The 24,809-nt window shown below is 44.4% G+C and overlaps 2 protein-coding genes across 4 annotated transcripts; both read left to right on the forward strand.

The window, feature by feature from the left end:
• Positions 1 to 597: 597 nt before the first annotated feature.
• Positions 598 to 3,868, forward strand: eef1akmt2 (EEF1A lysine methyltransferase 2). The gene is made up of 6 exons (XM_030379864.1): positions 598 to 750; positions 1,513 to 1,578; positions 1,813 to 1,927; positions 2,016 to 2,123; positions 2,850 to 3,066; positions 3,484 to 3,868. The coding sequence occupies exons 1-6, from the start codon at positions 611 to 613 to the stop codon at positions 3,579 to 3,581; spliced, it is 744 nt and encodes a 247-aa protein (XP_030235724.1). The 5' UTR covers positions 598 to 610; the 3' UTR covers positions 3,582 to 3,868.
• Positions 3,869 to 5,904: 2,036 nt separating this feature from the next.
• LOC115560436 (protein FAM53B) lies at positions 5,905 to 23,111 on the forward strand. 3 transcript variants are annotated; one of them, XM_030379859.1, is made up of 5 exons: positions 5,905 to 6,060; positions 12,384 to 12,630; positions 13,342 to 13,408; positions 14,890 to 15,800; positions 21,741 to 23,111. In XM_030379859.1, the coding sequence occupies exons 2-5, from the start codon at positions 12,553 to 12,555 to the stop codon at positions 22,137 to 22,139; spliced, it is 1,455 nt and encodes a 484-aa protein (XP_030235719.1). In that variant the 5' UTR covers positions 5,905 to 6,060; positions 12,384 to 12,552; the 3' UTR covers positions 22,140 to 23,111. The 3 variants fall into 3 exon arrangements, with proteins under 3 accessions (XP_030235719.1, XP_030235720.1, XP_030235721.1); XM_030379860.1 differs by having other exon boundaries at positions 13,354 to 13,408; XM_030379861.1 differs by lacking the exons at positions 5,905 to 6,060; positions 13,342 to 13,408 and having other exon boundaries at positions 12,386 to 12,630.
• Positions 23,112 to 24,809: the final 1,698 nt, after the last annotated feature.

Below are 24,809 nucleotides of genomic sequence, written 5' to 3' on the forward strand. Positions count from 1 at the left end.
AGCATGTTTATATACTTTTTGGTTTGTTTGTTCCAACCAATAAACCAACCCCAATATTTGGCCATGGATTAGGATAAACCATTTACTGGGCAACATCAACAACAACAAAAAAAAAGTTGTTCATAGAGCGATCATGTGTATTGAAGGTAAGGTTCAATATTCTGGATGGACCTCTTCAAAGCATGTCAATTTTCATTTAACTGAACTTAGCGGAAAAGATCAACCAGTTTTGGAATTGTTATTCTTGTTAGTTTTCATTCACATCTAACCTGCCTCTAAGAGTACGGAGGCTATACTTGGGTAAAGAGTGGGCCTGCCCATAACTGACTGAAATCTCTAAACCCTCTGTTCGCTTTCCCAGCTCGAAGAAGGAGGACCCGAGGAACATTTGTCTCTGGTAACGTGCCAGTGACTACGGAGGTCATGGATGAAATACAATCCCCTGACATCACTTTCCTACAATACACACAATCATCGGTTGTCTTGAGACCTTCAACGCCACTGTCAAAGCTCCACCGAACCATGGACCTATCAACCGACCATCTCCCGTTTGCCGCCGTGTATTCAAAGAGCTGTGACCCCCGGCCGCTGATTTGCATAAAGTACCCGCATGTCCCGACCCCTCCCTCATCGCTCCAGCATGGCCGACGAATCAGATAGTACACATGGAGGTCCGAACAGCACGAAAAGAGACGGTCCCAAAGGCGGAGAAGATGATTTCGTGCCTTCAAAGCTTGGAACAAAGCAGTAGTATGTAATAGATTATATCATAACATCAGATATGGGTTAACGTTCGAGGGTTTCTTATTCAGGCACCGAAAGAGCTTATTGCAATGTGAAAGTGTTATCTCTATGACTCATGTATAAATTAGCATATTAAAAGATTGTAGGCTTATTTATATATATTCTTTCCACCCAAGTAACATTAATGCTATATGCGACTATTTGGCATCGATCTGTACCGCTGTGGGCTGTCCAGCTGGGTATCGCGAGACGTCCAGTTCTCGAGCTAGAACGACAGCATATCGTAGTTTCACGTTACTTCCATGTTTATGAATAGCAACGACAATTTATTTGCCTGACATTATATTATAGACTAATCATATGATATTATTAATGAAAAATATATTTATACATTGTTTAAATCGAGGTGTATACACACACACACACACACACACACACACACACACACACACACACACACACACACACACACACACACACACACATAGACATCTCTATAAGATGTCTATGCACACACACACACCCTGCGCCACCTTGTGGACATCGCAAGAAACACAGCTGGTGTCCAGTTGGGTCACCTCATGAAATAGAAATAGGTTGGTCACCTGCAGATGTCCAATTCGGTAGTTCCTCACCATCCAGCTTGGTAGCGTTGGACATCCGGTTGAATGAGTCTGTAGTCGGCTGTGACTGCCTGTTTTCTTCGTTTTGACCTATTCGTCTGAATTATCAAAAAATTATTGTGTTCTTGTCACCAACCCTATGTAGCTGGGATGAAGCATACCAAACGGAATTGGAGACATTCAGAGACATTGGAGATGTAGGTGAGATATGGTAAGGATCAAAAAGTAATAATTGTGTGTGTGTGTGTGTGTGTGTGTGTGTGTGTGTGTGTGTGTGTGTGTGTGTGTGTGTGTGTGTGTGTGTGTGTGTGTGTGTGTGTGTGTGTAAATATATATGTGTGTGTAAATAAACCCGGTTTGTATGTTTGTATATATAGATGTCTTATATATACCCGTTTTATTTATTTCTGTGCAGACTAAGTTTTTGTCTTTCAAATTCTCCGAGGTTTGGTGAACAGAGCATGGGTCGTGTGATTCGGTGGATGGAGAAAGCAGAGATCCCCAAAAACGCTTCTATTCTGGATATTGGGACTGGAAATGGAGTCCTTCTAGTTGAACTGGTATGCAATTAGACTGGTAATGTTTTGGTTTATGATAGCATATTTCAAAGGCTTTTTTCAAAACCCATTATTCCTTTTCTTTATCAAGGCTAAAGAAGGATATACAAACCTTACAGGAATAGATTATTCAGCAGCATCAGTGGCCTTGGCAATGGATGTACTTCAGGCTGAAGATTTAAACAATATATCTGTGAAGGTGAGTTCATTTAACAGCTCCTATTTCACGGTCAGTTACAGCTATTTGTTAGACATCAACAATTCATGGGCTACTTTTTCTCCTTATTCAAAATAGTTTGAATAGATTGTACATCATGAGGTGAATTATGTACCTTAAGGGAAGTACAATCCGAGATGGCAGGAATTGACACATCTCCTGTTGGCAGACATTAACTGTTGGCGCCCAGGGCCATGGAAAAAAAGTTGTTCTGATGTCATTCAGGTTATGAGGGGGTTTCCTATCCTGTATGGAGTGTAGGAAATATGTTTCAAAGTCAATATTGACTAAATTCGGAAAGTAGCTGGTCTGTGGTAAAGGTTGTATGTGTGTGTTGACTGGAATATTGGCATCATGTCATTTTCCGTCAATTCAGAGTTGCATTTCAAGTTTAATGAAGAAGTGGAATGGAATTTGAGGGGGCGAGAAGCACAGGACAAGAGTGCTATATTACGTACAGCTGTGACTTGATCTTTCTTTTCAACTTATTTCATAATTCACCTTACCACATTAATCCTTCCTGTCCTTGAATGTCCGGGGCATAAACGCCTCTCTGTTTGTGTGCTGATAGATGTTATATTTATATTAACACAGGATCGTGCTTTCCAATTCCATATGCGAGTCTCAGTGGACTGCTATTTCTAGTTTTAGTTGCAGCACATTTGAAGAGTAAATAAAATTATCTGTTAACACAACCATGCATTTCAGGAGGTGGACTTCTTGAGTGGTTCCGGGGAATTGAAGGACTTTGACGTGTGTGTCGACAAAGGAACATTTGATGCAATAAGCCTGAACCCAGAGAACACCAATGAGGTCAGGATACGCTATGTCCAAGCTCTAGGTGATGCGCTGAAGGAGGGGGGATATTTTGTCATTACCTCCTGTAACTGGACAAAGGAGCAACTGCTACATAGGTTCTGTTCAGGTAATGGATCTCTCATTCGTAACTGCAAAATTTATTCTGACGTATTTCCCCAAAACACTGGTATCAACAGTTACTCTATATTATGCAACTTTGATTGATACTTGTATTATAAGGGATGTTATGCTTGTAATTTAAGTGATATTATGCTATCTTCTTGACGAATGATCTGCCCCCATGATAAATAGCAGTGCAACGTTAGCAACCAACTAGGTGTGTGTGTGTGTGTGTGTGTGTGTGTGTGTGTGTGTGTGTGTGTTTGTGCCACACTCAATCACTCCTTTTGTATAAAGTTTCCAATGGGTCTTTATCAGACCTAGGACACATGCTTATGTGAGGCAGTTCTCTCTGCTGTAATGAAATCCTTTGTTGGCCGCATATTTTTAGTAACCTTACACTTTCTTTCCATGTTGCCGACAGGGTTTGAATTTGTTCAACAGTTGCCCACACCCAGCATTCAGTTTGGAGGCAAGACCGGTAACAATGTAACTGCACTTATTTTCAAGCGACTGCATTGACTCACACCATTCACTGCCCCATTCAGTTCTTAGTTTCAATGATTGTCTTTTTAGAAAAAAAAGTGCTTTTAATAAATGAAATGCATTATTTTTGTAACATGCGTCCTACTTGAATTTGTTTTCTGTTCATAGTTTTTGTTCAGCACACTTAAGAGGACCATTGTATTACACAGTAGAGGGTGCCATTTCTCAAACCTGGAATGGAGACACTTTTTTAATCAGAATTGATAGTGTACTGTTCAAAACATTTGCTCATCTTTTACATATATATAAATTGATAAACTCCTGCCTTGGATATGTGTTTTTGGGTGTATCCCTATTTGAGAATGGACATAGATGTTTCTTAAAGAGGTTACTTACTGAGATGTACGGATAAAGTCTAAATGAGGTTAGCTATTGCATGATGTGTATTAAGCAATATATTATTATGCAATATGAAACACAGAAAATATTACCTGTAGGTTGGACCCCATTAAAAATACTTGTGCCTATGTCATATATTAGGATAAACCAAGGTTTTAGTTCATGTGAGAGATAAACACCTTTCTATTCTCAATTAATCTATGGTTTTTCACATCTGTCAAACTGTCCTTGGAATCTTTTGTCGCTCAGTAAAGAGAAGGCTCTTCATATAAACTGTGCTGTACAAACACATGCAAAGTCAACCTGGCAAGGCACTGGATGTCCTTCCTGAATGTGAGATGGCAAAAACAATTGGGCAACAACTTCCTCAAAATAAAAGTTATTGCTCAAATGAAAGTGAAAGTATCTCCTCCTGGTTAAGATCAAGTTTGCTTGATTCATTTAAAATGGTAACTTTGGTCTTTTCCCTGAGGTCATTGTAATTATGCAGCCATATTTCATTTGACATGACCTGCCTTTTACATTAGCTGTTCTGATCAAATTAAATGAAACGGGATGCACCATTCCAAACTAGTACCTAGTGTAAAAGACAAAGTTCTCAATGTATAGTTCTCAGTAACTACCATTTCTTTACTTTCATAGCAAAGCCAATGTTCCTACCAACGTAGTCAAAGTGCTCTGGGCAGACAGTAGCATGCAGGTTCAGGTAGCGCCAGAGGCCTTGGTTGAAATTCCATCTGGTCCACTCAGTGTTGAGTTTGCATGTTTGCCTTGTGTTCAAATGGTACTGCATGCTCCCACCTGCTGTTTAAGCTAATGTGTGTCAGTGTCGGTGTGTGAGTATGGTGCCCTAGAAATGCTGTGCCATTCAGGGTGTCCCCTTTCTCATGTCAGCTGGGCCAGGCTCCAGCCCCCCATGGCCCTGGCCAAGATAAGCCGGGGAAACAAACAGATTGGTGGATGTTGTTTATGATGTCGGAGCTGAACATCCACAAATAAAGTTGGACCAGAAATTTCAGCCTGACCGCATGTGTGTCACATTCCCAATATATTTAATTGTTTCTTTATAAAGCTGTTAAAATGTACATCTGGTGTTGCTAAGGGGGCCAAGGCAGGCACATTTCAATTTACTAACCATTGCAAGGTGACCATTGAAGTTCGGGAACTAGACAAGATTATGAGGCATAAATTATGTCACAATCTACACCACAGTCATAATAAAACCAACAAAGCCCAACTGGAGAGTAAATTGGGCATATGGTTTCCTTCAGCATTGCCCCTCAGAGCTACGCCTTTTCCCACAAGTGATAGCCAAATATATTGTATTAAATCTGATCCCTGCTCCCAGTCCCCACAGCACCAAGATTTACCATGAATGTCATGCTTTCATTTCGGTCTCTCAAGTGGGACCCAGTACATATTTGTGTCCCACACCATCCCCTTGGAAACGTTTTGATGTTTTTCATATAGGATTGACGGACATGTATTAGATTTACAACATTAAAAAGAGGTAGAAATGTTTTCCATTGCACAATGGTCGAGGTAAAAAAATGAATGATATACAGAAGTTCCAAACTTAAAACGGGACGACACACTATACGCTTGCAATAGTTTGTAATAAAAACCTTAACCAGGGGTACATACAATATATTGTGGTAGCTTTCTATCAACAAGTGTTAATTTGAGGCTTTAAGTGTTAGATCAGATGTGTGCGCTTTTAAGTCAGACGCCACTGGATCATACCAATTTAAAACGGGTGGGTATTACCTGTTGTTTAGACATAGTTTATGTCTTGATTCAGGGTGTAATGTGTTACTAAAGATCATATTTAAAGTATACATTTTCCCGTTTTGTAGAAATAATTCGGCATGATAACTAAATTTAACTTCTGACGTTATTTGTATTTTCCCTTCCAAATGGACTCGCTGGTGGTGGATCTGGTTACAATCAGGGCTGGAGCAAAAGCCCCAGTCACCATAGCTCCAACGCTCACTGCTGCACAGTCTGCACACTGACAACGCAAACTCACTGTCAGCAGACGTGAGAACCCCTTTTTGTGGTCCTTTGTTGAAGAAACTGAAGATGACTTAACTTCGAGAGATTCTCAGCTAGCCAGGTAGTTGGGACAACTTCAAATGCCTTGCTATCTTTATTCTGTGCGAACTTCATGAATTCGCCCTACGGTTACTGTTGAAGTTGTGCTGTGACTTAGATTTGTTTTGAATGTAACTTCAGAAATATCTATTAAATATCGGCTGATAGCAGAAAAGTCGTATGTTTGATGACTCTAACGTTGGGACTGTTTAACCACTTCAAGTATTCCTTTATTATTCTTTAGGCATTTGGGTATGCTGTAATACAAATATTGCCATAGTCGTTTTTTTATAATGGCATGGCTGTTTCAGGAACGTCTACTCTAGATAGTAACTGAAAGGTGTTTTTAATTCAGTCCGATGGGATAAACTTAACGCCAACACATGTGGGTATTTATAATGTATGTTTCAGCGTGACCCCCTTTACAAAGTTCTACCTCTAAGCAGCTTGGGGTTATTAAACCATTTTTTTAGGGGTGTAGAAACTAGGTCCCAGTCTTTGTGCCAATGCAACCACTTATAAACACGTCTCACGTTTGTGGGCTGACACTGAAGTTGGAAAATATTGTGGTTGCATCGCATCTCGTATTGAAACAATCGTGCCACAGCCTTTGTGAAACTGTTGTTAGTCAAAACTGAGCCCTACTCCGTGAACATGCGCACATATTTAGTTTCCACATCTCTCATGCTGTCCGTTAATTATTCACGGTGTATTACCTCTAACCGTGGTTTAAACAGTGTTTTCTCTTTTGTTTAATGTCTGCGTAATCAACCCACTTCTTATGTTTCACAATTATCCCACAGATTCATCTGTGCGTCAGTTTACCCAGTTATTGTCACTTTTTGTCGCTTTAGCATTAGTGAATACATTAAACAGAATATGGTGGCATTGCTGGCATTGTTAAGTGTTGACATTGTCATGTTGCCATTGGTTCAAATATATATGCAACCTGTTGAGTGGGAGGGTGGTGTATAGGCCTATAGTTATGGGGTTAAGCAGAATGGGGAACACACTATTCTCCCAAGGTACCTTGCTTAATTTCAAACGAATAAACCTGGAAGCTCCAATTTCTTTAATGACTAGCCAGCCCCTCCACGTAATTACAAAGAGAATGTTGACATGGGATAGATGGCCTGCACAAACATCACCACATACTCTGTGGGCGGCTGGTCTTGTTGCAGGGAAACCTGTGGCTTTGTCCTTTTCCTTCATCAGTGTTGTCCAGACTTAAATATATCTTTCTGTTCTTCTTCGGTTTACCAGTAATGCAATGCATGTTTATTGTGATATTTGTGTTTAAGGCATTGCTGCTATAGAACGTGCATAGCTAAGTACATGTACGGCATGGGATTGAACTTTGTTGCTGCTTTGTTTGTGTTTTGTGTAACTTTCTGCAGAAGAGGAGTAAACTTTTCTCCTGCTCAGAACAGATGATGTGTGTTTGCTCTTGTACAGTCTGTGTACTGCTGCAGATGTGGAACTTGTCACAGTAGTGGAGTTGCAAATCACCTATCTCGTCTCAATGCAGGCGAGAAAGTTATTTTGGACAAAGCATGGTGATAATTTATAAAAGTGATTAAAGCCTGTTGGTTCTTTTTAAAGGGGGCTCCTGTGTGTGCTCTCGATCCACACATTTGCAAGGCCTTTGTGTACCAGCAAAGGGTCCTATTAGAGGCCTATTATGTGAGTGGGCAGCTGCATGCCTGTGTGCTCTGCAAGGCAGTGTGCTGTTCTGTCTCTGTCTCTGTCTCTTGCACTCTGTCTACGTTAGTCATCAGTCTACACATAGACACAGCAGTTTTTCTCTTTCTCCAGCATGTCATCTCATGTTTTCTTCTTCTCTTCTCACTTCATCTTTTGCTTTTTTCCCTCCTTGGTGCTATCTCTTTATTTCTTGTATGGGTTGTCTTGCTTTTGTTCTCACTGGTGCCCTGGTTTCGAGGTATTATGCAAAGCCACCAGAAAAAAAGGCTTGTTAGCTATGCCTGCCAGTGCCTCCACACTACTCACAATTTGTTTGAACAGTGTCTCCTCTTTGCTTCTCTCTCCATGACCTGCACTCCTAACTACTACAACCACAAACACGAGGAAACACACCACTTTGCCACAGGGTAGCTTCAAAATAAATAAAAACCTTGTGATTCAATGGTTCTAATGTTATCTCAGAGGCGGCCAGTTGTATACCACACGGTTTTCACACCGTCAATCTTAAGTATGCAAGACGCATGTCTATAGACACTTTATGTAGAAGATTTCAAGTAAAACCACAGGGTATCAGTATCAAAGTTGATCACACTTCTTGGCATTCTTTGCTCTATGCTTGCCGTTTTTAAAAACATTGTCACTGCATAACTCCTTTATGAATCACGCTCATTGTGTTTTGTTTCTGTCGATCTCGTCTTGTTTAATAATCCAATTACATCTTTACAAAATGGAGCAAGAAAATGGCCATGTTGTTTTTTATGGGCAGTGTAGGCATTTGTCTTTCACCCTATATTAGCGTTAGGTGCTTGACAGTGGCTGGTCTGCATTTAAACAAGGGAGTTATAATTTGTTGGGTCCTCCCGGGCTGGCTCATCGTTCAAGCCCAGGCTTGCAAATTTGGGCTAGTCTAATGATCACTGCAAGATGAACAGGTATGCTTATAGCTGAATGTGTCAAAGCTTTTTACTCTGGCCATTGTCATAGAAATTGACACTTATTTTTAATCAGATTTTTCACTTCTCTGCTGGGCATTAATTGTAACTTCAGCCGCTAGTAGGTTAGGGTATTTAGATAATACAGATTTTCTATAATATAGATTTTAAATAATATTGCTTCATTTTCTTAAAGCCTCCAACACATAAACCCTTCAGCAGGATATATATGAATGTGTCATTTGATGCAGCACTGATTCGAGTTTGTTACCCAATAATAGTGAAAGATGGATGTGTGTGAGGCCATCTGTTCTGTAGCCAAACAGGGGTATGAACTTTAAAGTCTAACAGTCTTCCCCCTTTAACTCCTGCCCATGATGGTGGAAAAACAAGCGTTATGTAACAGTCATTTTCAGTTGCATGGTCTGGCTGTGGAGTATAACGTCACATATTTAGACACTATAGGTATGCTTCCACGCATGGAAGGGGATTTGGGCTCAACCACATCTGGAGGTCCTTGTAATGGATCCCTGGTGGATAACAAGTCTGGTTAGTGTGCACTGAACAACTCCGGCTGGTTAATCAAGAAACCTCTTTCACAAAGCCAATGAAGGCTGGCTGCTTGTGTTGAACGGGAGTGTACCAGGCGTTTCTTTCCAGGGGTTACCAGCTCTCAAGCCTGCTCTTGCGCTGACAGAACGACATCTTTTGTCCAAGTAGAGCATGAATTGTGTGCCAGTATTCAGGTTTCAGATAAAGAAGGGGTTAGGGACCAAAAAACGTGATTTGTGTACATGTCTAAAATAAAGGAGTAGTTCACAAAAAGTTCATTTTTTGAGGGTTTCTTCTTTATCACATGTTTGGCGGTATAGCCAGAGGTCATAAAGCCCACACCCAAAGGGAGCAACAAGGATGTTATCATGGCCAATAATTGCCTGATTGTGAGGTAGATGTTCTCTTCGGAAAGATTTGTTGCCTGTTTTTCCAGTTCTATTTCCTGCCTTTTTAAATTTAAAGTGTATTCTAAAAGTGTCTGGTTCCACTTAGCCATGCATATATAAATGACCAAAGGACATCTTTAAACCAATTACCAGGTTTGAAAGTGTCCTGTCGAAATTAACTGCTGTTCAAAGAGCCATCTGTCGAAATATGCCAAGATGGAAAAATATCAAAATGTATGCCCTTCTGAGAATCCAGGTGCATTATGGCTTGTTGTGTTGGGACAAAGTGGTTCCACAAATGGGTGCCAAGGTGATGGCTGAAGGGTCCAATGGTATTCCTTGACCTCGTCAGGACAACTTTAACAACCATGGCCTCAATGGGAGAGGGTTGGCTGGGGGTTAAAACTTACCTGACTGTATCCAACCAAAGACTCTGGAGTCTGGTATGGCTACTTCTTTGACTGTCTCAAATTGATGCTAAGACTCATGTGAAGAGTTAGGAGGTGTATTGTTTGCTTAAATGTTTTTTTTTTGCAAACAATCTACTGCATGTTTTTTTTTTTTTTAATATGCAGAATCCAATTGATTTGGCACCGGGGAATGTTTATTGTTTATGAAGTGTTGAGGTTCCGGCGTTGTTGGGCCACTGATCAAAGCCTGACACCAGACGCACTCCACACAAGTACGCCGTAAGCAGAGCCAATTGGTGTTGGACACCCAACACCCCATCACAGGACTTCAGGGGGGGGGGGCACAAATAGGCTCCCATTCATCTGCCTGCACAAATCTCAGCCCGGGCAGGGAGCCATATTATCAGAGCTGCCCTTTCAGCTGCCCTCCAGTCTGTGGCCATTGTGAGTCGAGTGCTGCTGCTGCCTGCCTGCACCCAGGCTTACACAAATGAGGAAAAAACCTAGTTTAGGAGAATAACCTGACCGTGTTGTCCATAGAACAGGGGCTACTTTATTTCCTTTATCCTTTATTGGTTCCTCCAATGCTGGTATCAAGTCTTCCATTAACTTTTCAGTATTTTCGTATTTAAAATGGAACACGACTACTGCAGGAAGGAAGGTTTAGAAGGAGGATTTCAATAAATAAACGTTAATTAAATGGTGCTGGCAGATTGGAACGATGCAATACAGAACCTCCTGTTTCTATGCCTCCATCCAGTTCCTTTTGGAATGCATTTGGCAAACATTTTGCCTACTCCTGCAATGTTGGTCATCAAGTATTTTCCAGAGTAGTCTGGGACACATAAGTGCGCCTTGGGAGTTCCCTCCATTAAGATAAATTATCCAATCAGTGCCCGGCCCGTCAAGGAACTGCTTCATTAAGTAAGCATGGGCCCAGGGTTGAATTCACACTCTGTTTGCCCTTTCCCATGACCCCAGTGGCTTGTCCCCATACACGCCGCTCCTACCTGTGCATTTGCACACATAACGCTACATATTGCGCTAATATCATTTTATTAAGACTGGACAGAAAGAATGCCTCACTCCCTCGCAACATATTGGAAGTACTTGACGTGTAATTCGACAGTCCCATGGTTTCCAGTGTATACATGAACACACAGTCCAAGCATACGTAATCAAAACCAACTGCTGTGTTGCCTCGCCCACCTTAGCTGTCGCATCTCATCAGCCGGGCGATCGATGAACCTGGGGCCTCTACCCCCACCTCGCTCACTCACTTCCACCCAGTGGTACCAAGCCCTGACGTCCAAGGAGGCCCAGTTGTGCACCACTGGTTCCCAGGGATAAATAGCTATAATGGGAGTCATATGTTAGCAGTCTGTCAGAGGCCTGGGCCTCATTGAGCCTCCTCAGAGGCTCCAAGCAGTCTTTAGCCTGCAGAGGAAAGATGGAAAGGGAAAGGAAACAAAGGGGATGGGATGGGTCACACATTGAAAGTATGAGTATAGAACACCTAAATGGCCCTGATAACACAGGTCTCCATTTTTTGGGGGGGGCCCTGGTTCCTTTTTTTTTTCTTTTTCTTTCTTAAGTCCATTTATGAGCAATCTGGTATACTGCCCGCAGAAAAAACCAAAAACAATGACGTAAAAGTTACATAAGCTGAACCACCATCACTGCAAACCACTTCCCAGTAACTTGACACGGTGGCAGGCATCACTGGTAGCTACAATATGGTCGGCATATGGTCAATTTAGGCACAGAACAAAGAGTGATACCCATTCAGTGTCTGCTCTGCAATTAGTGTGATATCAGGCTAATGAATGAACATTGCTTTCAACTCAGCAGGGCTCTTCCAGGGCAGACATTAAAGCAAACTGTATTGGCTTGTCAATGATGTCAAATGTTTTAAACCTATCTTGTGCACCCCTGTGTATTGGGGCAGCTGTTCTGAAATGAGAGAGGCCTTGTTAACTCATGTTTAATTTACATCTGCAAATGCACCTCACCCAATGTGGCTTTTAATGTCTAATGTAAACAGTTCAATCTTTCACTTAGGCTACTAGTTACAGAGGAAAGTCACTTTATGACTACAGACCCCTGACTGGTTTTAATGACATGATAAAATGCATGTAATGGATTATTAAAGGCTCTTACGGAATTTAAAGCATGAAAAAAAAGCATCAACCAGTTTTGAATAATAAATCAAATGAAGATACACTACAATGAATGTCATCCAATCTCATTTTTCTGACATTGTGTACTGTGCAATTGACCCGGTTGAAATACATTCTGTAATGAAGTGACGGATGTTACAATGAACTAAATGCCTTTTCACCTTGTATTTTGAAACAGAATTGGCTGCAGCGGGAGGTTGTACTCTGCACCATCTGAGGGCTGATCTGCAGATGGGATGTCCTCCAACGCCCGCCCTATTGGCTGTCTGTTCCTTAACCATGCCTAAGATGGTCGCCCTTGGCCTTTTCTTCTGTTGGACCAATCTGGAGCATAGCTGCGCGTTACCATGGTGATCATTCTTTCAAAAACGTTGGAAAAAAAGGCTGTCAATGATGTAAGGTGCACGCAAAGCGAAAGACTACTGGTGAGCACAGTTTTTAATAATTTCACTTTATTGTACACTATATCGTAATCACTCGGGATCCATGCAGGCTGTAGGTTCATGATAAAAGTACAATATGCAACACATTTACTCTTGTTTAAAATGTGCCCCTAAAACTCGTAAAGACACTTACTTTAAGGTTACAGGGAATCTAGGTAAATGGCTCCTAACTGCAGCATTAATCTGATGTTAGGCCTTTATTAGTGGGCCTTGCTTTTAGAGGGGCTTTTTGGTCGGGACGGGGTAAGGACAGGTGAGGAGCAGAGTGTTCTTTTAAAAAATGTAGATTGGAGATCTACACCGAACCCACATAATACAGGAACTGTGTCCTGTTATTTCCCTATTGTTGATGGTATAAACATGTTCTCGATACTTGGTCTTGGGACAAAATAGCCTTAGGAAATACGTATAGGAGTCGTTTGGTTTATTGAAAGGGAGGTCTAGCGATAAAACGTTGTCCCATGCAACACTACTCAGTATTCGATGTTTGCCTTGTGGGGCTAGATGTGGCCACGTCACCAAAGTGTAGGAGTTTTTTCATCAACCATCTCCATAAGATTCTACATGTCACTCTTGTTATGGGTATTAGTACATCGCTGGGCTGTAGTCACCGCGACCCGGCGGCAGTGAGCCACTGAGGGCTGAGCGTTTTGTGTTCTACATCTCAAAGTCTGTTTGTCTCTCAACCCGTTGGCTCCTCAACAGCGGAAGCTCCACGCCATGAGCAGAGGGACCACCCTCTTCTCCCGTGGAACTGTGGGTGAGTGTCTCTCCCCCGTTCTGCGTAAGGGCAGAGAGTCCCTGATTGGGGACCTGACATCTCATTAGTTAGGATGAACCCACGGCATCAACCCAAAACTCCATTCCTCAAATCTTGCGTTTGGTCATTTTCTTTTATAAACCAACCTACCATCATCGCACACATTCAACCTACCTCTTTTTAAATACTTTTTCTATAACATTTACGGATATCGAGGGAAGTCTTTCTGACAGTGTTTCACGTTTGGCAGTTCCCCTCTCACTTCTCCATTTATTAATCTTTTTATGCCGTCAGCAATCATTTACAGCGCACACCTGCTTCTACACTAAGTTACACACACAACTCTGGTGGGAATACACTGTAATTTAATACATTGCTGTCTTCCCCCGTGGCTCGCAGTAATTATGTGTTATGTTAACAGAAATGCTTCAGTAAATACAAAGCCGTTGCTCTCGCATGGCCTTCTCCATTTACATAGAGGGGAGTGGTTCAGAATGAATCCATCAGGCATGGCCATCATCTTATTCTTCTCTCCGAGTCGCCACACAAACACGCACACGCACACGCGCACACACACACACACACACCTTTTTATTTTCTTCAAACGCATCCTTTGGTTGAGGCTTGTTTTCCAAGATTCCTTTGACCACATCATCCCCCGAACGTTATTTATCATTCTGAAAACAATGACCTCCGTCTACCAGGCAGAGGGAGTGGGGGGCCCAAACAAGAGACAAAACATCCCCAGGGAAAGGCTTGGAACGCCACATGAGCCTTATTTGCCAACTGCATCAATGGATTCCCGTGTCAACCTTTTTGGCTAGATTATCAAGTAGCACTTTGAGAGCGTGCTCTAGGTGGGCTGTTGCCTGCGGCTATGTGATGGATTCCTTTGTTCCTTGCGGTTGGCATACTGGTCTTTCCGTTGTCTTGGGGCCCGAGGCAGGGTTGTGTCATGCAGTGGTTGGGGTAGCTTGTCCTGATAATGACCAACTCGGCTGTAGAGGTGACAGGCCAACTGTCATCACCAGAGAAATCTGCTAAGCAAACAATTCGGTTTTCTTTTGCGTGTATCGTATGAAAGCGAGCATGAGCGTGCTTGACTCTGTAAACATACCAGTAAATATATTATCGAATGTCTACGTACGATATAAAGGAGTATTGAAATCACTAAGATGATTCATTCAAACTTTGAATGAATCATTGATTGCTTGATTTCAACTTTATGTGTTTAAAATAGTTTTCAAAACTCTCTTATTAATCGGTGTGTCTTTTGGCCAGTGCTTAGCGGCTCAGTTTGTAAACCTGTTGGAAGGTTGAATTTATAATGGAGTGCTAATATAGGGCCCACAGGGATAGATTTTTATTACTGGTACATGACAGTAAATTCCATTAAATGGGTTGCTTGTGTTTGTGTGTGTGCGTGTGTGTGTGTGTGTGTGTGTGTGTGTGTGGGTGTTTGTGGCGCTTTGCCTTTCCAGAGGCCGATCGGTGGATTGACATGGGCAGAGACTGCAGCATTCAGCAGGGTCCCCCCTGCCAGTCTGGCTCTAGTCTGGAGCGCCTGTGGGCCGCGTTTCCCGACCAGTGCCAGCAGAAGAGCGGGGACAGATTTGGCGAGGTGGGCAGCAGTCCTGCCATCACCAGCCTGATCCAAGACCTCAGCCTGGTGGACGGCCGAGTCGCCAGCCCCCCTTCCCAGGAGACGTCCCCCTCCGTCCCCAACCCCGCCGTCGTAGCGCCCCCCATAAAACGCCAGTGTCGCTCTCTGTCCCTGTCGGACGAGTTCGTCGGCTGCCGCTCCTCGTGGCGGCCCCAGGGGTCCCGCGTGTGGACCACGGTGGAGAAGCGTCGGTGTCACAGCGGGGGCAGCGTCCGGGCCGGGGGCCCGCTGGCTGTGCCTTTGTCGGGCGGCCATTTCCCCGCCATCCAGCGGAGCTTCAGCTTCAGCCTGCCCTCGCGCTCCTGCGTCCTGTCGGAGGGTGCGGCGCTAGAGCTGCCCTGCTTCACCCAGGGCCTGGCCTTCCAACCGCTGTTCACTGCCTCGCCGCTCTCCCCCAAGACCCCCCCGCCCTCGCTGTACGGCCGGGAGCAGGACCACTCCCCCGGGCAGCTCTCGCTCTCCCATGAGCACATCAGCCTGTCAGAAGCCCAGACGGAGGAAGAGGAAGAGGAAGAGGAAGAAGAGGAGGAGGAGGAGGAGGAGTTGGAGGAGACCTCGGATGCGAGCTCCCAGGACTCCACCCCGGAGCTGGGGAGACGCGTCGGGGGACTCTCCAGGAGCAGGTCCCAGCCCTGTGAGCTCAGCGACAAGAAGATAGGGATGAAGCGCAGGAGGCCCGAGGACACCCAGGAACCACGGCCCTCCCTGGACCTGGCCAAGATGACTCAGGTTAGCATGGAAATGTTGAACACATGTTGAGCATTCCCACACACAAAAACACACGTAAACACCGATAACTACCTCGGATTATGGCCGGACTCTTGTGACTGAACCAAGTTCACCGACTAAGAGTATCATGTTCTTGGGGTTGATTAAATGGGAATCGTCCCCCGGCTTAGTCCTAATTCCCCTTTAATGCCCTGGAGTCTCCTCTAATGAATTGGGTTAATAGCAAGGCCAAGCGCAATTACCAAGACAAAAACCTCTCTGTTCTTGGATGTAAGGGGAGTTCAGGAACTCTTCAAATATGACATTTGGGGCCACTCTCTCTCTGCGAGTGTGTGTGTATGAGTCTGATTGGGTATCGGATTAAATCAAGCTGAATAAATATTTCTTTGGACTGTGTGTGTGTGCGTGCATGTGTGTATGAGGCTTGTATTGTCATCTCCTACAGGCTTGTTGAGGGGGCGTATATAGAAATAGTGTTCCTCGTATCCGGTCACATCGGCGAGCAGCGCGCTCCGGCAACCTCGACTCCGTTTCATCTTTTCCCTCACTCTGTTGAGTAAACAGAGCCCTTACAAAGGCTGACCCCCTTCACTTACCGCTCGCTTCCTCCTCACCTTTTCTTCCCTCTCTCCTTCCATCATCTATCACTCTGTTCCCCGGTGCCCACCTCCTTCTCCGCCTTGGAGGGGTTGTGCAGGAATGTCACTCACTATGACACATTATCTGGAGGTGATGCTTGTAACATATCTTGTGTATGATATTCACCTCCCAAAACCCACAACGCCACATTCCCCGAGACAAGATTACAGTGCAAAAAAAAAAAAAAAAAAAATTATTTGAGTGTTGCATCTTCTACTATATTACGAGTAACACAACTCGGCCTCGTTTTGAGATTTGGGGGTTATGAAATACAACTGGAAGCTTTATTGATTTATCATGCTGCCCATCTTTATCTCATGCTGGGACAGGGCAACCAGAGGTGATGAATTGTGGGGATATCTGGCTGCGCAGGCCTATTATTCATAGCAACAAAAAAATAAAAACGTCCCTATGTGAATGTTTGGATTGTTTGTTCCATCGTGAGGTCAGGGGAAGCAGAGGGACAAGCATGAGATTAAAAATGACTGCCGGGAGAGCTAAAATTAGAAGAGTAGCAGCATTTACTAGTCTGAGGTCTTCCAGGTCTGCGGCATATCTAACACACAGGGGGGCCATTTGATGTTTGAATAAAAAGAAACTGACTTTTGTATTGTCACATAGTGCTGTTGTTCAAACTTTGCAGACAACTGTACTACAATTTTTTTCACAATCGATGTGTCACAGATGTTAATGGCTGCTGTGTAAATGTCAAAGAGAGTCGTCCCTCAAGGAATAGTTGCTGTTCACGTTAGCCCTTTTCCTATAAAGTACCATTAATGTCTTTTTTTAGGCCCCTCTCTTTCCCAAACCATCATGTTTCCAGTCGAGCGCCCTCAGAATGCAGCCCAGAGGCTCGTATCAACAATGCTTTGCTACTGGAGCCAGCGAGCTGGTTTCCTCTGTCAATGCCAGCGACCGAGAGGGGAAGATAAAGAAAGCAAACTACGCACAGACCCACAATAGACGCATACACATTAGCCCATGCAAGTCAACATACACACACACAGACACACACTCAGTGCAGTGACATGGAGCTCCAGCAAAAGTCCAACAAGATGCACAGAATGCCTTGCTAGTCGAAGGAGGGTTTTACCTTACCTTTTATGTTCAGGAATGCCACAATGCAACAGTATACCATTGGAGTCGTCTATTGGCCTTTTGCTGAATGTAGAGGTGTGGCATGGGAAGTGGGATTACTTAGAACGCATTTTGTGTGCAATTCAAGTTTAAAGCTCTCCCACGTGGCGCCTCCAGAACTGGTTCTGTCTGTCAAACGCTTTCCATATTCACCCGTCTCCCTGATTCTTTTGTTCTTCTTCAATTTCAATTCACACAGTGATGCAGATGTCCTGTTAAAGCCAGCAATGTAATGAGACCAAGGCTTCACAGGGAGTGACATAAGGGTTTCTGGGTACACCAGAAAAACATCTAGACCCACCACTAGGAGGTACTTTAACTTATTTTTTTTACTGTAACTCACACATGGCTTTTGTTTGCATAAGCAGAAAAGTAAATTGCTCGTTAGCTGTCCCATAGGTCCATGGGCTCTGAGGTAGGGGGCTTGACACCAGAGCCAAGGGAAAGCTGGTAGCTGGCTCACTGTCCAGAGAAGGAAGTCGGGATATGGAAATGTGGCGCTGGCTGGTTACAACCTGCGTCTGTGTGCTAGTACAGACGGAGCACAAGAATTACAGTCAAGGTTGGGAACACATGAGGTTTTATGGCCTCTCATGGGAATTCTTTCCCCTCTGCAATTAGTGGTTTCATTTTCCGACTCTCACAGATAACTCGATTGTGTCGTTTTTGGGATTCTTTGTCAAGAAGGGCCAAGTTATTTGAGTTACAATACACTATCTTTGTCAGAGTGTGGAGTAAAACGGCTCTCATGATTTTAATCACAAGATGATGGTACCTTGAGATGTGAAATGAAATATTTGGGTTTTCCATTTGCATTCGTCTACTGATTTCCAACAAACCTCACACTTAGCTTTTACCCTTAGAAGAATTGTGTATTGAAAGTGAGATTCAAATATTTTTTCAAAATCAAGAGAACATCCCTTCTTCCGGAATATCAAATATAACGTCAGAAACAACTTTGTCTATAGACCTGTTCCATTCATTTAGTACGCTGGATTAACACCCATTTGGTATCAGTTTATGGTTACTTGTCAGGTTTTGATGATGCCCCTGCTTCTCAAGACATTTGGTCTTGAGTATTCATAATAAAGATATATATTTAGACATTGCATGGAGTTAGAATGGCATACGAGAGGAAATAACCTCTTATCTCAACCATCTTGAATCTACAGAACACAAAAGGCGGATGGTGTGGCGATCTGAATCAGACGGAGGGTGTCCTAGCATAAGGCTACGCATTTTGAAATGCTGGGCAATAATACAGCCAGCGTGGAGAGGGAGAGAGCAAACCCTAATCCCCATTGACTCCACCATCTGTATGTTTTTATATAGGCCCTCTATTTGTTTATTCCTTGGGAGTGGAGGGCTCTGCCAGGCTGCCGTCCACCAGGAATGTATTCAGCTGGCCTCATTATTATATGAGTAAGGGGGATTGTGGACTCCTTGTGTGTTTTTGAGGATGTGTTCGGCACACGATTTGCCTTCCCAAGTTTAAAGGGATAATCCCTTTAATCCACGTGTAGTCATGACTATCGGGGAAATACATCTGTCAGGTCATTATCTGTCTTAGATCGCAAATGACCAGATGTATGGAAGTTGCGAACAACAGCAGTAAAGGTGTCAGGGTCCCATTTGCAGTGTATAGTGTGTGTGTTGGCATGCTGCTGGTGTGCATGCAAGTCTGAGTCATAAAGCCATGGCAGGATGTGGAAGAGAGAGAGAGGGAGGGGGCTTTATGAAACTAACAAACAACAAACGTGTCTCTACTCTAATTCATATCTGCTTGCACACCCCTCTTAACCACGCTCGCATATGGACGGGCCCTCCTCCCCCTCCTCCCCCTCCTCCCTCTCCTCCCATATAACCTCCCTCATTCCTTGAATGGCAGACATGGTGATCATTCTTGATGGGAGATCTTCTCGGCACACTTGTGGAAACACCTGGTTCTCCTTTGTTTGTTTTTGTTTTGTTCCTCTGTGGAGACGCCGTTTCTTGTCATGCTGCAAACGCTGCCACCCTGGCACTGCTTCTGCTTTTGCTGCAGAGACTTGTGGTGGTTTGTTTGGGGCCGAGTTGCCCATTTGACCCCCTTTTTCCAGGCCCGACCTCAACAACATGCACGTGTGTGTGTGTGTGTGTAAGGTTAGTTGGGTAGACGCTGGGTATCAAGGCTGGCAGCAGAATATATGAACCACTCCAGACCAGCCACATGCAGGCACAACTAATAATTATGTTTGGTGTGTGTGTGTGTGTGTGGGGGGGGAGGGGGGGTGGTGGTTATACCAAGGCAAGGAGACGACGGGAAGAGCTGGGTTAACGGCATACAACTGAAACAACTCCCCGCCTCCACCCCACCCACCCTCAAACCCTGGTCTCCAGTAGATCTTTTAATGGGAAGCATATTGGGGAATAGAGGCCTCTCCCTTCTCACTCTTTTTCTCTCTCCATTGTCTCCCTTGTGCCTCCCGATGTTACTTACATTCACGGCTCAAATATCACGTCAAAAAAAAAAAAAACTACTAATAATTAGACGTTTTGAAATGACATGAAATAAGTCAGTGGTCATTGATAAAAAAAGTGATAGAGTTGCCATTTTTTTCTGTTGATACAAGGGTGAAGGGAAGGACTTTTGCTGATGAAGATGGTAAAGTGTTCATCGTGTCCTTTACCCCTCTATCCTCCTTCCTCTCTTCTGCTCTTCCAGTCTGTGGTGATCAGTGCTCTTGGATGGGGCACTCCATAGGCAGCTGGAGTTGTGAGAAAGGACTTTAGAAATCCTCTTTTCCACTCCAGTGGGGTATCTACAGCGAAGCCCTTGGCTCGCCACTCGCTTGGTAAACACAAGTCGAGCATCCCACCAGTGCCCCAACCCAACGCTCTGGCGTTGTGGCTTAATCTGCCCCACGCCAGCGAGGAAACCTGTATCCTAGACACGGAGAAGCCCTGCCCTGTCTTGTCTTTGTGACACTTAAAACCTCACATAAAATAAGGTTAGGGATTCGATCCCAATAAAAATACTTTTATTTTGAAAGGGTGAGCGTCGGGGCAGGGAATGCGCTGCACGGCAGCCTGCTCTGGGGAGCATTAGACGTGTCCGTCATGGCGGCTGTGCCTCAATAGAAGGAGGACCTCATCTCTATTCACCTCCAGGGCTCCAACATCTGCTGCTGCCAGGGCACCAAAGAATCATCATTAACCCGTTCACGACACGGCAAAATGGGTTCCGTCTGCGTGTGTGAGGACTGGGGGGGGCGCTGGGGGGGTGCAATGGGGTACGTATGCAAAACAGGACAAAACTGTGGAGGTGAATACTTATTTGGGTGTGTCTGTGTGGAAGGTCAAGTGTGAATGTGACAAACGCATAAAACTGCCTCTCATTCCTCTATTCCTCTATCCTATAGTTATTATTCTTCCAACAAGCTCAATCCTATTGGTAACATGGTGTGCCTCACTCTCTCTCCCTCTCTACCATGAAACATGTTTGAGTTCTAACAGGCCATTGGACTGATATCGTGTCTAACCCTAAAGCGCATGAGTGCAATGCATGCATGCATTGCACAGACATCATGTTTCAGTTCCTGAAGTGTAGTGGCTCGTGTTTTTCCTTTGTGTGTGCCGTGCCTATACACAAGCACAAACACAGGCACACTGCCATGACATCTTGACCAGTTTTGTATGACAACTCGAGACTCAAAATACAGTCTTTGAGAAACACTAGCTCTTGAGGAGGTCGGGAAAAGATTTGTTCTCTTTGCATTAAGTGGGGCAGCGTGCAAGGCGATAAATTCCCTTTAGGGAAGGAAATTGGATACACGTGCTTTCGCAAATAATCCCAGTGTTATTTTTCACTGCGCTTTGTTCTGACACAGACGGCTCAATCATAGAATCCGTGTGGATGGGTGTTTGGTGTGTGTCGTGTGCGTGTGTGCGCTGATGTAACCCTGCATGATTGTGCAGATAACTGTGCACATTTGTGGTTGCGTGCCTCCAAGCTGTCCAGGGGAGTGTCCCTCCAGAGAGCCCCGTGACTTCCCAAGCTAACATGTGCCTCTAACACGTCCGCAGACACCTCTCCATGCAGGATTATTCAGGGATGGACTCTACTACCAGAGAACCGTGCCTTCCTTTTCTAAACTCTTTAAAACTCTGTTTCCTCCTCTACAGAATCTCCAGACTTTCCAAACCTTGAGCTCCTTCGGACCAACAACCCCAACCACCACCTCCACCCCCGGCACCACCACCATGCAGAGCTACCAGTGGAGCCCCTGCAACCCGTCGCACGGGACTCCCGGGCGGGGACGCTCCAGCTTCACCTCCATGTCGGGACCGGTGCCGCCGGAAGACCGGCAGGGAGGGGCCGCGCTCCAAGAGGACGACTGGTCCTGGGAGGGGGAGGAGGACAGCGGCGTCTCGGCCTGCAGCGTCGGCTCCCGGTCCCGCTCGCCCGTGGACATGGAGGAGGACACTGACCACGCCCTCTGGAAGGGCGCCTTCCAGGGTACACGGGGCCGTGCGGTCCACCTGGGCGGAGAGCTTGACCTGGACCAGATCGAAAGGAACTGACCGACAGAGGGCCGCAATACGGGTGGGGGCAGGGGGGGAGACTTGGTGGATTGGACTGCAGAATGAACGCGTGAAAAGTGAAAGTTCTTAAGGATAGTTGGTATGTGTCGCGGGGCGAAGAAGTGAAACGAGGAACGGAAGGTAGAACGAGAAGGTTGCATAGAGCGAAGTTGGTTTGATGGGAATGATGCACAGAGTGTGGTATGGTATAAGGTTTTGGTTCAAGTATGTTGAAAGAAGGATTAGAAAGTGTTAAAGCGTTAATGACCAGGCAGATTTCACCTATCCCCCCCTCCCCTGCACACAGCCTGAAACCGGTTTTGTCAGTGGCCTGAAGCAGCCAACAGGGCCCGACTAGGACGAGGTAGTCTTACGTAAAGTCCTGAGCCTTACTCTGTCAATCTGAAGGGCTCTTCTTGATGATCTTTCCCAGGGTTGTAGCACTGTAGCATTAGCATCATAAGCATTAGTTGTAGCAGGGCTCTCTGAGATACAGCCCCTGTGTTATTTGTATGTTCCAGACGGGGGGAAACTGAGCAGGCTGGAGAGCGGGTCAATCAGACCAGCCTAACTTGTTATTATTTGCAGTTCCCCGTTCTCTTTTTTTTTTTACTCAATCTGTTTTTTTAAATATATATATAAAAATACATATACACACGGGGGAGAGGGCGGCTTTCTGAATGTAAATAGGCTTCAAGAGTATAGAAAATGACAGACGGCATCTCACGCTGGATGCCATCTCCCGGTTCACCTCAGAGAATCCAGCATGAATGCCACACCTTTCTGACAAATGTCTAGTTTCTTAATATGCAAAATGTATATTTGAATAATACACTGAATTTCTAGGTTCATCTCTAATATCAATGTTTATTTTTCTAAGTGATTTCTTTTATAAATGACTTGTGAAGGAGACGGAATACAAGACCTTTCTTTGAACGGATTGGGCATGAAATAAATTGCAAAACTGGAATCCCTTCTCTGTCTGTGGTTTTTCTTGCATCTTCACCGAGAGCTCAACTACCAACGCAGCCCAATGCAGCAGTGCAACTATCAGATATGAACCTCAATGAAACCATCAGATATGAAACCTCAAATGCAAAATACAGATCCAAAATGCTGAATATACTCAATTATCACAGATGCATCTTTTCAGTGAGTTAAAAACTCTGCACATTTTTCATCCATAAAAATATATCTAAGTATTGATGTGTTTGCCCTGCGGGTATTTGACCACTCTAAACATCAAAACCCTGTGTTAATGCTAAAACATGTCACCGTCAGCAAAGAGAATGTCAGGAAGTCTAGACACGGACTCTCCCTGGCGAGCGGCCTAGCAGTGACTGAAAGGGAAATGATGTCACGACAACATGTACCCTCCCCTGCAGATGAAAGTCAGACGAGACGCGTCACCTTGTGCTGTTGGGTTCCTCCGAAGGATATCCTGCCCGCCATGTCCCCTATATACTCCCATGTTGTTGTCCAGTTCTAGCTCTCATGATGCAAAACAGAAAGCTTCATAGCCAACGCTTATATTAATAGCTGCTTGTCCCACGGCCAGGCTGATGTCTGAGGGGGGGGACGGGACTTAACATGGTGATGAAAGCAGCTGGCTACCAAAATGTGTTTACTTCCCAAGCAGGATGTTCCAGGCAACTGCAATCTAGGCCTTAAAGCGCTGTGAACTCTCACATCGAAAAGCCTGAGGTGCAAGTTAACATGCACACACCCACACCCACACCCAGGCCTCGATGTTACATGCTGACCACGCAATGCAGGAATCATCTGGAGTCAAACATTCCGATTTTGCAATCAAGGTTCTTCTTCCACAGTTCAAGAGAACCAAGGAAGGCAAAGGTAGGCCTGTCAATGCATTATATATATCATGTACTCGCTGTCCTCATGCATGCCTAACAGGTTATGCGGTCCATCATATATATGGCCAAGGTGTTCTCCTGTCTTCCTCGTGTTATTCTAAATGTGCACGGGCCTGCTGCAGCTTTTGAAGCTGTGTTTGTGTGCTAGTCTGTGCATGTGTGTGCATAAGTGTGTGGTTGTGTGTTAGAGTGTGTAAAGAGTGGAGTGTTTGTGCGCAGGCACCTATTTCTGAACAGGTTGCGGTGGGTGTCACATGTCACTGATTGACTAGTTCTGCACTCAAAGGTTAACTGGATCCAGCGGTATGACCCAGAACCTCCGTTGCTATGGTTTCGATCAGTCCTCCTGCACCACGGCCCCACCACCTCAGGATTGAACTATTTTTTTATAGTCATGTTGACCGAAAGGAGATTTTCTCTCTGCTTCATTAATCAGTCAAAGGAGTGTTCCCACAGTCACTTTGCCTGGTACTATCTAACAAGCTGAACTGCCAAAGACAAGTCATAACAAAATGTATGTACAAATTAGGGATCGACCGATACGGATTTTTTAGGGCCGATACGATACCGATATTTTTTCATCAGCCTTAGCCGATACGCCGATACGGCGATACCGATATTTAGAGCCGATACTACTTTTTTTTTTTTTTTTTTTTTTTTTTGCTCCCTCAATCATAAAAATGACACTGATAACAAATGTTACAAGTCTCAATTAAAAAAAAGGAACATTTATTGAACTTCAATATAAAAAACTATATTTAACAAATAGTAAAAACAGGTGAGGTAGAACAAGTTA

Source organism: Gadus morhua, chromosome 15, assembly GCF_902167405.1.
Source record: "Gadus morhua chromosome 15, gadMor3.0, whole genome shotgun sequence".
NCBI lineage: Eukaryota > Metazoa > Chordata > Actinopteri > Gadiformes > Gadidae > Gadus > Gadus morhua.

Excerpts from the sequence above, each read along its gene's own strand:
- eef1akmt2 (XM_030379864.1), top strand. The coding sequence starts at position 611 with ATGTCCCGACCCCTCCCTCATCGCTCCAGCATGGCCGACGAATCAGAT. Across the intron at positions 1,579-1,812 it reads GGAGATGTAGGTGAGATATG|GTTTGGTGAACAGAGCATGG; the intron begins GTAAGGATCAAA and ends AAATTCTCCGAG. Across the intron at positions 3,067-3,483 it reads GCTACATAGGTTCTGTTCAG|GGTTTGAATTTGTTCAACAG; the intron begins GTAATGGATCTC and ends TGTTGCCGACAG.
- LOC115560436 (XM_030379859.1), top strand. The coding sequence starts at position 12,553 with ATGGTGATCATTCTTTCAAAAACGTTGGAAAAAAAGGCTGTCAATGAT. Across the intron at positions 12,631-13,341 it reads CGCAAAGCGAAAGACTACTG|GCTCCTCAACAGCGGAAGCT; the intron begins GTGAGCACAGTT and ends CTCAACCCGTTG. Across the intron at positions 13,409-14,889 it reads CTTCTCCCGTGGAACTGTGG|AGGCCGATCGGTGGATTGAC; the intron begins GTGAGTGTCTCT and ends TTGCCTTTCCAG.